The sequence below is a fragment of the Fringilla coelebs genome (assembly GCF_963513975.1).
Source record: "Fringilla coelebs genome assembly, chromosome: 1".
In the NCBI taxonomy this organism is placed as follows: Eukaryota; Metazoa; Chordata; class Aves; order Passeriformes; family Fringillidae; genus Fringilla; species Fringilla coelebs.
The window spans coordinates 62341086-62353450 of NC_140028.1; the positions used below are offsets into that span (position 1 = coordinate 62341086).

The window sequence follows — 12365 nt, forward strand, 5'->3', positions numbered from 1 at the left end:
CACAAGGGAACAGCTGCAGGATTTTCCTATTTGTTTTAAACTGCTTTTAAATTTATTATGTTCAAGCTCTTCAGAATAAAACTTTTCATGCTGGGTAAGAAGCCTCAAACTTGCTGAATACTTTAAAGGAATTGTCTCAGTAATTTCTGGGAAAAATGAAGAATATTCCCATTTTCATTCTTGTGATCCTTAAAAGTTTATGGAACATTTTCAGATTATGAAAGATTCAGTTTTGTGAAGTGATTAATGTCTTTCCTACATCTGCTTTTACTTGGATATTGTCCGAATGATGTTTGACTAAGTCTTTTAAATGCAGTTTTTAAATCTAGATATTTGTAGGGCATTTCCTATTCTCATTCTCTTTCTTAGTTTCTTGAAAAAGTATCCCAGAAAGGAGTAAAGATGCATGAAATATTTTTGGTGGGCTTTGAAATCTGTCATAGATGGTGTATTTCCTTTGAATAAGATATTGGAAAGAGATAAATTTAGCTGATGGGGTAATAAGTCCATAGAAGTGTTGAAGTGATCCCAAAGGAGTGTCAAATTCTGAAAACTGAATATTTTCATATAATAAGTTTGAATTTGATGAACAGCATTGTAAAGAATACATTTGTTTCAGTAGTCTGTAGTAAAATAGAGATATTTGTAACTCTTGCTTTTACAGGTTTAGAACATGTGGTTGAAGTCAGATTTGAAGGAAGAAGAGAACCACGTTACGAGTGCAGGCTGTGTGGGTGTAATTCAGAAGTGGCACCTATGATAGAACATCTTAGTGGATATAAACACAGAAGAGAATACATTGTGAGTAATTTTGATGCATTTTGATAAAAATTTCTTTATGATACTCCCCCCTTTTTTTTTTTTTCTAAATAATTAGATCATTTGAAGTTTAGACCCTGTGTAATAAATTGCCAGTACTGGTATAGTTGTCTCTCTCGGGGTCAGGCCAATGTTAACAGCTCTGATGGTGTGGGCTGTTGAGGCAGTGCAGTCCAGGGCTGCCTGTTTCAGCTCCAAAGTCTGTTCCTAAGTGTTTAGATTGCTTTCAGGATCAGGTTCCAAAACCAATGGGATTCTTTTTTATTCCCCAGCCTGACTATAGCATTGCTGGATTTGGTATAGAGGGTGTTTCCTTCTGGTAGCAAACTTTGCATGGTATCCATTTTTTGTTTTCACTACTACTTTAGTAACTTTAAATTTTGAGTAGATATGGTGCAGAGAAGAAATTAGTTCATTATATTCAAATAAATGTTTACCAGTCTTTTGGAAGCTTGTACAGAAGGTGAAATGTGTAAATTTTTTAATATTGTGATAAATTTTGATATTAACCTTTTCAAGCTGTTTTTGTTTACAGTCTAAAGAATTTCCAGATAAAATGAGGAGAAAACCAACAGATGCAAAAGAATGCAAAGTCTCATTTTTCAGACGAATAGCAGGAGAGCTAGAGAAGAGTGAAGGATTAAAAATGTATAAGGTAATTGGAAGTAAATTCAAAGTATCTCTTAATGTGTCTTTTATCAGTGCATTTATGTTTAATAGAGTAAATTTTAAAAGTACTGCTGGCAAAGCTGGTTAAATTTTCTGTGTGTTTCTAGGCAGTGCAGTAGTGAGTAGAACTAAGGCTTAACCTTTAGGTTACCCTGAAAGATCCAGGGAAAAGAACAGTAGTATTGAAATTAATCTGAAAAAAGCCAAAGCTTTATATTTCTAAGGTTTTAGATGTTTTAAATTGAAAACTGTTCAGTCTGAATTCGGTGATTCAGAAATTTTATTACTTCAATAATTTTTAATTTTTGTTACCTAAATTTTCTCAAATGTAAGCAAATTTTTTCTCAAATTTCATTTATATTTACAGAAGTCTATATATGTGTGTGACGAATTTAATTCAATTTAATTATGTTGGCATAACATAAAAGTAAAGTAAAAAAAAAAATTAAAAAAAATTATAAATAAAAGTACTTGTTTCTTTCCTAAAGGCAGTTGCAGTAGAGACTGCTGTTATGAAATTCTAGTTAGAAAGTCTAATATGAAACTTTTTATATTTTTAGATGGAAGGTTACACAAGACCAGCTACCTCATGTAAGTATATGAATTTCTTGAATATAGTAGATTTGATGAAATTGATACTTGGCCTAATTTGACTTACTAGTTGAACTCCAAGGGTTTGACTGATGTAAAATATTCAACTTGTAATACCACAAAATATTTTCAGAGTTTTTACTGGTTTTTGTGATTTTGAAATGATGAAAGAAGGGAATTGCCAGACTTCCAGTCTTCCTTAGATTTTTTTTAACTTCTTGGTTTTGGAGGTATTTATGATAACTGTAATAATTTGCTCATCAAGGAAAGTAAAAAGTTATGGAAAAGTGGTACTTGGTGGCTTTCTCTGAATAAGCTGATAAACTCTCCTCCACCTCATTTCCATCATCAGAAGACTTACATGCTGAATCCCTGGTGAAAGTGGGAAATGATGGAAACCAGACCCACAAACATAAACCCAGCATCTTCCCTCATACAGTATGGCTGAGTTACATCTTTTGTTACTGTAGGTGTGCTATAGATCCTTAATGATGCCAGCCTGGAGGAATACCTCCTTGCTACCTTTTGACTCTAGTGTTAATATCAGAAGGAAGGTGGGTTTGATTGAAGTGGGTGAAGGTTGAAAAGATCAACAGAATTTCTCAGCGTGAATCCTGCTGTAGGAGCCTGCCACAGCAGTGGGGTGGCTTTTTTTCTGGCGGGGGAAAGGGGGGCAGAGTGGTTTTTTTGGGTTTTTTTCTCTTCTTCTTTTTATTGATCATTGGTGGCTTCTGTGGCTTGTACTTTTGAATGTTGGTCTGCAAAACAAGATGGCAGAAATCTTTTTGATTTCTGTGTGTCTTGCGAAGAAGATGGAATGTCAGCCAGTAATGAGCTGAGTAATTCTCAGTTCAGAGTAAACTGACATCAGTCAAGTCAGCAGACTTCTGTAGAGGTGGAAGACACAGTCAAATATCAATCTGGAACATCAAAAAGAGTGATCCCACACAGATCATATCCTGCCCAACAGGATATGAAACTCTGAAAAAATGGACAAGAGGGAAGTTACCTGCAAAAGCGTTGTGCCTTTCAATATAAAGGTTTGCTCTCTGGTTAGGTGATAAGGTCAAAAAAACCCCCTCTGGTTATTTAGAAGAAAATCGTGGTTACTGGGTTAGCAGCAGTAGATCATGGTGGCGATTGTCAAAACTCTCTTCTGACAGTGAGGATGAGTTTGGGGATATAATTAAGAGAGGCTGCTAGTACCCAGGTACGAGTGATGAAATGGACATCAACAGCTTCATCAGCACGTGTTAGCTGTGTTGATGGGAGCTGGTTCACATAGCAACACAAGGCTTTTGGCCTTGTCTTGTGGGGCCAAAGATGTCACTTGTGCAGATAATTATTACATGTCTTATTGCTTATCCTGGAACACAAAGCTTAAGAAGTGAGAAGTTATGTAGCCTGCAGTAGCTGGTTCTCTGAAGCATAGTTACTATTTTAGACTGCCTTGTTTTTTGCTGAGCTTTCCCTCCCTCCCTCCTCATGCTTATACATTGATAGAGATGAGATAATCAGACATTCTGACCCCTATAACTTCTTGTTGGAAACTTAGCTATTGTATGTACAACTTTTAGGTTCACCCACATGCAGACCTTGTAACTTTTTTTCATGGAGGAGACAGGGCCACCTCAGTTTATTCCATACAGCCTTCTTGTGTGGGGTTCAGCTGCCTGCACACAGGTGCTGTAGGGTACCCTGCAGAGCCTTTAGAACACAGGTCTCCCACAGACTTTTCAGCAAGGATGCCTCCTGGTTTCTAAGATGGGTGTGTGTGCCATTTGCTGCCGAATCCTGCCCTTTACAGAAACCACAACCACTTCACAGCCAGTAATTGTTCTGTTTGTGTAATGCTTCTGTTGCAGAAATACAGTGCAGACCTTGTGATGTTGCTAATAACTCTTTTTCATTTTCTAGCCCCATTGAAGAAGAAATCAAGGTGAGAGTACTACCTGCACAGGAGAATCAAAACAGATTTTTTTAACCTGTTTTTCTGTAGCAAACATCATGACACATGGGAAAATATTTAATGTTGTCTTTCCACTGTACTTACTTCTCTTCTGTAAATTGTTCCTTTTTGTCTGTGAGGAAGTAGCAGCTATGGCTTTTGAAATACTGCACTCAAAAAGTAATTGCAATTAAAATTTCAAGCTGCTTCCATTCTATGTGGGATATCATTGGCTGAGTAAGTTTTATAAAAAACTTTATATAGGAAGAAAAAAAGAAACTCACCATTATTTTAGTCATGTCCTTTCGCTGATTTGTAAAGAAGTTCATCTGCGCTGCTGGTCTCTTTGAGAGTCAGTCAGAATAAGAACCTTTACAACATATTTAAAACACTGTTATTTCTTAGAGAAAGATATCCAGTATTAGTAAGTGATAAAAATTTGGAAACTGACATATTTTGAGTAAACTTAATGTTTTAGTAATTTTTAGAATGCATCCTGATATTGTAATTTTTTTTTTCTTTTAAGGTGGGAAGATGATTATAAGCATGAGGTATGTAGAGGCAGTAACTCCACACAAGGGTTCACATACCTACAAATGTCTCATTTTGTAGCAGTTTCTTTATGCTTGTTTTTATTTTTTTTCTGGAAAATGCTTATTCTTTGGCTTCATTTAGTATTTTATTAATATTGTTGCAGAAGCAATTGACCTAATGAGTCAGAGTTTTGTGTTCATCACAGCAGAGGGGAAGAGAATACAGTACATTCACCTTAACTCTCATAAATCTTGTTTAGAGCCACTGAGAGTCTCAGAGCCAGTGTCCAGGCCAGGTCTCCCAGCCTGTGCTGCAGTCTCCCTTTCCCTGTTTTGTTCCCCTTCAGGTCAAAACTATTCTATACTGAAAGTTTGGTTTAAATCTTAAGATATATCTGAAAGATGAAATTCAAAATGATCACTGAAGTATGTCCTGATTAGCTCTGGAGACAAACACTGAGAAGTGTCTTGTTTTTATCTTAGTGGCAGAGTTGGTTGTGTGGGCCTCAGGCTAGCCAGGTACTATGTTATTTAAGCAGCTGAGCACTTGACTTTTTTAACATGATTTTGCTCCTGAGTGAGGAAAGGCTGGGAAAGATAGCTCCTGTAGCTTCCTGTAGCTATGAGGCTTAGGTGAAATGTGTTCTTCCTGATATTGGAAGGAAAGCAGTTGTGTTTGTGTAGCTGCTACCAAACTGATACTGAAGATCTAAGGTTACATGTTTATGGCTCTGATATCTTTTCTTTGTGCTGACTTTTGTTGTTGGATAAAAGATTAAAATGTCTTGTTCTGTACAAGATGATGCAACAACTGCTGTAAAATTCAGTCTTTTAAATTTTTTTCCCCTATTCTACAATCCCACAGAACGATCCTGTTCGGAAACAGAAAGCTCTGGAGTTCTTGGTATGTATGTAAAATAATTGTGATGAGAGTTGGGATGTTTCACTGGTACAATGCAGTGAATATTGTTTGAAGGGGCCTCTGATTACTGATCAAACTCATTTGACTGCAGCATTAATTTCTATTTTAGTGGACTCTGCCCTCAAATGTTAGTGCGGCTGTAGCTTAGCTCAGAGCAATTCACTGGATTAAATGTGAGCTCTCAGCCTGTTCTGTGGATGACTCTCTCCTGTGCTGAGGAGCCACCCTAACAAGCAGTGTTAATTAGCAGCACTGATGGTGCTCAAGTGCTGCTGGCTGCCCGTATCTAATGGGATTGTTGATAATGCTGAGCAAGAGGAGCCAGTCTGGTCTGGCTGCCAGAGGGAGCACAGCTGCTGGTCTTGGAGTGATTGGGGAAGTTTTGTCAGTTCTGTAGCTGTTGACAGTGGCACAGTAAACCTCATTTTGTCTGTAGGGTTTATGAAAATACCTGACTTTTACCCTGTGAAAGTCATGTTGTGTGCCTAAGGCAATTGGAAAGTTTTATTTGAGTTCTAATTGTGAACTCCAAAATCAGAAGTAGAATGTTTTGAAATGTGTGCTTCATGTCTTCCACACTGTGGTTACTTATAACTTCAGAAAGAAAGAGAGAAAAAGCAAGTCTAAGGGATAATCAGTAAACTACAAAAAAAACTTGGTAGTTTATTGACTTTTATGTACAGGAATCACAGCTGTTCCTTACAAAAAACTGCCTATATTCTTTTAACTTACTGGAGTCACTTATAAATTCATTTACTTAGTAATCAGCCTGAAGCTTATTTTTTATTCAATTTTATACACAGATAATATAAATTCAGGACTTGTGCCCTTCTGTGTCTGCCACAAAATGTTTATGGACTTGACAGTACAGGAGTGGCACAGAAATCCAAGTTTATGTTTTACCTTTTATCAGGCCATAATTATGCTCCTAATTTTGTTTTTTGATATTTTTGTATATATTTATCATCTATACCATATGTTAACCAATAGTATAAATTAGGTTATACAAAAATCAAAGTATAACTTTGATCTGTTTGTGTATTTGACCCTTTGGCATCCTTAATGACCAATTCTAACCATGTTTTTCGACAGGAGACTTTTCACATCACCTCAGACTCAGAAGCAACACTTGTTGTTCGCATTACACAGGAACTCATGGAGGCTTTGAAGGCCTTTTGTGAAAAGAAAGCAGCAGTAAGTAACTTAATCCTGTCCAGAATTGTTTTACTGTTGGGAGGAAAGGAGTGGTTAAACTCACTGTATTAACACACTGCCAACCTGTAGCAGTTCAGGCATGGCCAAAACCTCCAGTTAAATTTATTTCAATTTTCTTTTTTTACAATTTTTAAGTAACAAAGATGTTAATTACATAGCACATTTCTCTTAGTATTCCATCATCATGTATCTCTTTTGGCTTTTTTTGCGTGTGTGTTCTATTCTGGGCACCACTGTGCTTCTCAATGACAGGTTGTCATCCTTTTTGTGGTGGTCCCTTGCTTGTTAGCTTTTGTTCTAAGTTCAACGAGGCTTTAAGTGCCACCCAAATGTGCCACTTTTTCTTTTGTGGGCCTGTGGGTAGGCCTGTCTTTCTCATAACTTGTAGCTTTGCTCTCACTCGAGAGTTTTAATCTGTTAAGATTAAAGTAGGCAAGATGTTCTTGACTATCTGTTGGTCGTTAGAAACCTCCATAGCTTCTTTGCAAAGAGGTTGACTACCCGTGGAAAAAGGAATCTGAAGAAGGACCAGAATCTGTGAAAAAATGATTCATCGCTCTGGCAGCTACTGGTTTACAAAATTCACGATGTGGTTTTTTTTTCTGAAAGCTGTTTCAGACTATTTTCTCAATTGTATATTCCATGTCAGGTGAGCTGCAGTAACTATCTCTGTGCAAATGCTGCCACCAGCGCCAGTAAAATATTGTTTCTGTTGCTTAATCTCTCAGCTGGGCCTTCCATTCTGCATTCCCCAGATGGAGGCAGGATTTGCATCTGCAGCAGTTTTTTATTTTAGCCAGGTGGTGATAAGGAGGTGAGGCAATAAATTTGAAACAGGAGATACTGTCTTCACCAGAGACCTCCTTGTTCTGCAGGAATGTATCTCTTCAAATAACACTGGAAAATAGTTGTTTAATGTGGTAACAACACACCTCTCATATGGATGTTGCTATCACTTAAAATTGTACTTTGCTAACTTCCTATGGGAAATCTGTTGCTTTTTAGAATTTGTAAAATTCTTAAATTCTTGCATTTGCCAAAAGACATTCTGACCTTTTGCTTTACCTAGGATAATTACACCAACAGTTTAGGCCCACTGATGTCAGTACCTCAAGATGAATTTCCAGAAAGGATAAGCATCCCAGAACACTATGGGCCAGATGTAGAATACAAAGGTAATTTTTTTTTTCCTGCTAGTTTGGTTACTCTGGAGACTGCACAGATTGTGAAAATTTACTTTTATGGCCAGCCACAGTGCTTCTTATCTGGTGTACTGTGTGTCTGTGCCCTCTGAGTCAGTTCAGGATATGATTTTCTGGACCTTTAATGACTTAACTGAAAACATTCATCTCACTGAACAGTGTTATAGCAGTTAAGGTTATGGAAATTCAAGCAGTAACCCTTCCTGATATATTTACTATTAGAATTTTTGGGTAAAAAAAATTGCAAAACTCAGGTAAGACGTAAAGGCTGGAAATGGGAGAACAGAGGTACCATAAAATCTCAAAGTAATTGTGTTTGCAGCTGGTATTTTAATATTTTGCTAACTTTAAGTGCCCTTTATTTATTCAGGAAATTCTGACTGGAATCAAGGTGTTTTGTCTCAGTATGAAGAGTATTCTGAAGATGCTTCTTTTGTCCCTGCTCACTCAAACAGTTACCAAGCAGATGATGGATCATCCTCCTGTCATCTGACATCTGACAACTTTGCAAGTGTGTCTCTACTTGGGGATTCTCCTGCTGTTGAGCCTGATATTCCTGCCAGTGGTGTCAGCCAATGGCTGAGACAGCTCAGAAACTCCGCACCCTGCACGAATTCGGCTCCTGGGGCCTCTTCATATCAGACCAGCCCAGTGGAGGAGAACTCAGCAGAATACATACCCAGTGATGTGCAAGGAAATGAGCTCTGTGATAACAGACTCTCATTCGGCAGAGAAAATACAAAATGGAGGAATCAACAAGCGTGTACCAAAGCAAGGCATATAAGTGACCAAGAGTTATCCTATTCCAATTCTTCTGCCTCATATCCTTCATCTGGAAGATACTTTACAAATTATGCTTCACAAAACTATTCCTCTTACAAGAACTATGAGTCTGTGAATACTTGTACATCTTCTGCAATTTCTGCTGTTTCAGGAAGAGGTGGCTCCAGGTGGCACCAGGACACTAGGTGGAATGAGTGGAACGAGGACTATAGGTGGAACAAGGATTCTAGCTGGAAGCAGGAATCTAGGTGTCAAGAATTCAGGTATCAGAAATCAGGCTACCAGAGGGACTGGAGTTCACATCAGGACTCATTTTCTGGCAGTGGTTCGTACCAAGATCACCAGCAGTTCAGAAGCTCAGAAGAGATGTTTGATGGAGTTGATGTTGGTCTTGCTCCCAACACTGTGAACAAACTCCTAGGAAAGGATGTACCTACAATGACCAGGATGCTCAAACAGTTGGCTCCATATTATCCAGCGCTTCAAAGTAAGATGGTGATTAGTTTCCATCATGTGAAATGATTACGTCAGCGTGGGTGCTGTAACATAAGCAGGAGATTGCAGGTTGCAGAGATGGGATGAGCTGTTCAGGGGAGTCGAGCTCATTTTGCTCACATCTTATCAGCTGAAGAAAGACATTGTTGCTTCTCTAAGGACACTGTGCCTCTTGGCAACTAGATGGAGCAGTGAGTGGGAGGAGATTTTGATAGTGCAAAAATTTCCTGAATTGAAAGGTTTGTCCTAGGTCATCTTTCTAACTAGCAGTTTGTATCTTGAGTTGTACTGGTCGATTTGCAATGATGGGAGGGGAATGTATTGGCATAAAGAAAAAAATACTGGAATGCATGCAGAACCAAGCCTGGATGGCATTATAATAGATAATCCAAATGAATCAAAACCCATTGGGATAACAAGAGAAATGTTGTCAAAGAGCTGCTTCATTAAGTGTCAGTCTTTTTTCGTTACTGTAGAAATAGTCATTAATGTTGAGAACAGTGATATACTATTCAAAATGAGAGTTTCTCCTTTGGAAATAGATTATGAGAGGGACTTAAAGAGAAGTGGGCATATGCTACTGCAAAGCTGTCATTGGGCATGAGTTTGGACAAATGTAAACTATGCTTCTGGTACCAGAATTAATCAATTAGGTAGCTACTTAACAGTAAAACTTTCACTTTCACATTCTCTATGTTGTATTATGAAAATATTATGAGATAGAAGTAACTCTAAATGTCTTTATTGCCCCTTTCCAGAAATAAATATTCAGACATTCGTCAATGTGCTAATAGAAGCTAGAGAGAAGGATTAAGGAGCAGCAGCTGAACTGGAAACAGATGAAGAGATTTGAGACTCTCCATCACTTGGCTTTCAGGAAAGAGACTGCATTTAACTGTGTTTGACTGGCTTGAGAGAGGTAAAGGGAGGTTTAAGTTTTTAACATGTGAAATATAGCTGGAACATGAACTTGCACATAATGGGTGAACATACTATTTTGTTTAGGCTTTTTGTAATGTATTTGTTATATCTTAGTATATTTCAGAAAAAAAGATCTTTTGTTATTTTTTGAAAATACGTTAAAATTACTGTCAGCAAAAAGCTAATAATCCTTTTAATACCCTTCTCAATTCAGAAGAGAAAAAAGGGTTTACTTTTATGCTACCTATTTATGAAGAACATTAATTGAAAATACAGGTTTACTTTTCTTCACACAAATGTAAGGCCAGTTCCATTAATTTGAGGCTTTATAATTACCATATTTAAGAAATTGATACACTACATTTCTGTTTAGACAAAGAAGGGAGAATGTCACAGCATAGGTATTCGCTATCTTAATGTGATGCTATATGAGGAAAACGTAATCTGTACTAGAGGACTGGTAACAGGGCATACCAGTTTCAATTTGCAGAGTAAGAAATGATGTGAAATATATGCAATTTTTTTAATCATGCTGTTCAAAATGAAATAATTATAAATAATTCCTAAAAACTTATTTGGTGGAGAGACCCATGCTAAAATAAAAATTCTTGATTTTTTCTACTGGCAAAAGCATATTAAGAAATAGTAGAACCCATAAGGCAATCAGATAAAATAATATGAAAAAATAAGCAAAATGTTGTACTAACTGAGTAGTACTTACCAGTTCATGAGGTGTATCAGAGCCACATGCTCATGAATGCCTGGGTTTAGATATCTGCTCTATGTAATTAAAACCAGCTTACATGGAGCTGAAGAAAAGAAGTAAAGTGAGACAGTTTACTCCTGAGTGTCTGTTTTCCTTTTCACTGCTGCATTGTGGACTATCATTTTTCTTCTCACCCATGCTGGAACTGTGTCTCTGTGCATTAAATACTTGTGCTGAAGCAGGGTTAGTCTTCATGAGCTGTCATAAAACATTTTGGATCTTGTTATGTAAATTTTAATAAAAACTCAACTCCAAATAATGTATTATTGAGCATATAAACTCAATTCCCTAAAATTATCCTTCTGTCATTACTTTGTTTCTGCATCTGAAAAGATCCACTTTACTTTTTCGTTCCTGTTCACTGTGTTTCATTCCTGTTCATTGCTCATACTTACTGAAGTGTTGGAGTGGTTTATAACATCACACACCTCATAGTTGTGCCATACACTTTCATGCACTGAATTACATAGTCAACCTTCTTGCTTAAAAGGGAAAATTGTTTTTTCTACCACAGGTGTCTGCCAGAGTTTTGGTTTACAAGTCTGTAGGATTGATTAGTTATTATATCTACATTTAAAAATTAGCTACAATAACTAATTATTATAAAATAATAATATTATAAAAATAATAACTAAGAACTAATTATAACTAAAATTTTATTTACACAACTGTTGCTAGCATAGCTTTTTCTCACAGAAAGTGTAGTGCAACTGAAATTCTGAAACTGTAGAAAAAAATGTTGCTAGGAAATATTACTGCTGCAACTCTGTCAATTCAGGTTAAGACCTTTCCATTTGAGGCTGTTGCAGAGAACTCTTTTTCCCCATTTCTCACTCCCTTTGGATTTTACTGCCATCACTGTATACTCCAGTGACACACAGTAGCTGGAATTAGAAGCTCTTTGCACCTACATGTTCTGTAATTTCTCTTTGCACCTACATGTTCTGTAATTTTTCCTTCTGGGCAACAGTTATTGTCCTTCCTTTGTTGCTGTGCAGAGTCCTGCATTGGGGAAGCTGTTATTGCATTTGGAAATGGAGTAGTAAGACAGCATTGATTTACTAAAGCTTTCCTGAACTGTAGAGTGCTGAGTACTTCTTACTTCCAAGAAGACCCTTTACCATATCTTGCTCCTAAATACTGGAGCAGAACTCTGTCTAGACTCCAATCCTTCTTTAAGAAACCACCTCACAAAGTAGGTCCTGACAGCCTGTAGAGCAGCACCGGATGCCTGGCACCCATCAGCACCACTGCAGCTACATCACAGGCCTTGGCATGGAGACACTAGTTCTCAGAATTCACCTGAGCCCTTGGAACAAATTTCCAATTTCCTTAAAAAGCCAGTGACAAAAACCCAGACTGGAACATGTCTTGGACTGGGAATAAATGGTCTAGTGTTAGTCAGTTTCTTCATCTGTGGTGTACCTGCTTCCACACCTTTAGAAATGTGTTTCCTAGTGGGACAAGCGTTGTTCCAATCCAGAGCCACCTTGATGATTCT

At 37.3% G+C, this 12365-nt stretch overlaps 1 protein-coding gene across 2 annotated transcripts in view; it reads left to right on the top strand.

The window, feature by feature from the left end:
* LOC311153864 (uncharacterized protein) overlaps positions 1 to 11111 on the top strand; it is a 28311-nt gene extending 17200 nt beyond the window's left edge. For both annotated transcript variants that reach the window (XM_084205939.1, XM_084205940.1), the window contains 10 exons: positions 665 to 801; positions 1355 to 1474; positions 2049 to 2079; positions 3997 to 4018; positions 4554 to 4578; positions 5426 to 5464; positions 6575 to 6676; positions 7767 to 7872; positions 8270 to 9169; positions 9936 to 11111. In XM_084205939.1, the coding sequence (XP_084062065.1) occupies positions 665 to 801; positions 1355 to 1474; positions 2049 to 2079; positions 3997 to 4018; positions 4554 to 4578; positions 5426 to 5464; positions 6575 to 6676; positions 7767 to 7872; positions 8270 to 9169; positions 9936 to 9991 (1538 nt within the window). In that variant the 3' untranslated portion in view covers positions 9992 to 11111. The remainder of the gene's footprint in view (positions 1 to 664; positions 802 to 1354; positions 1475 to 2048; positions 2080 to 3996; positions 4019 to 4553; positions 4579 to 5425; positions 5465 to 6574; positions 6677 to 7766; positions 7873 to 8269; positions 9170 to 9935) is intronic.
* The last annotated feature ends 1254 nt before the right edge of the window (positions 11112 to 12365 follow it).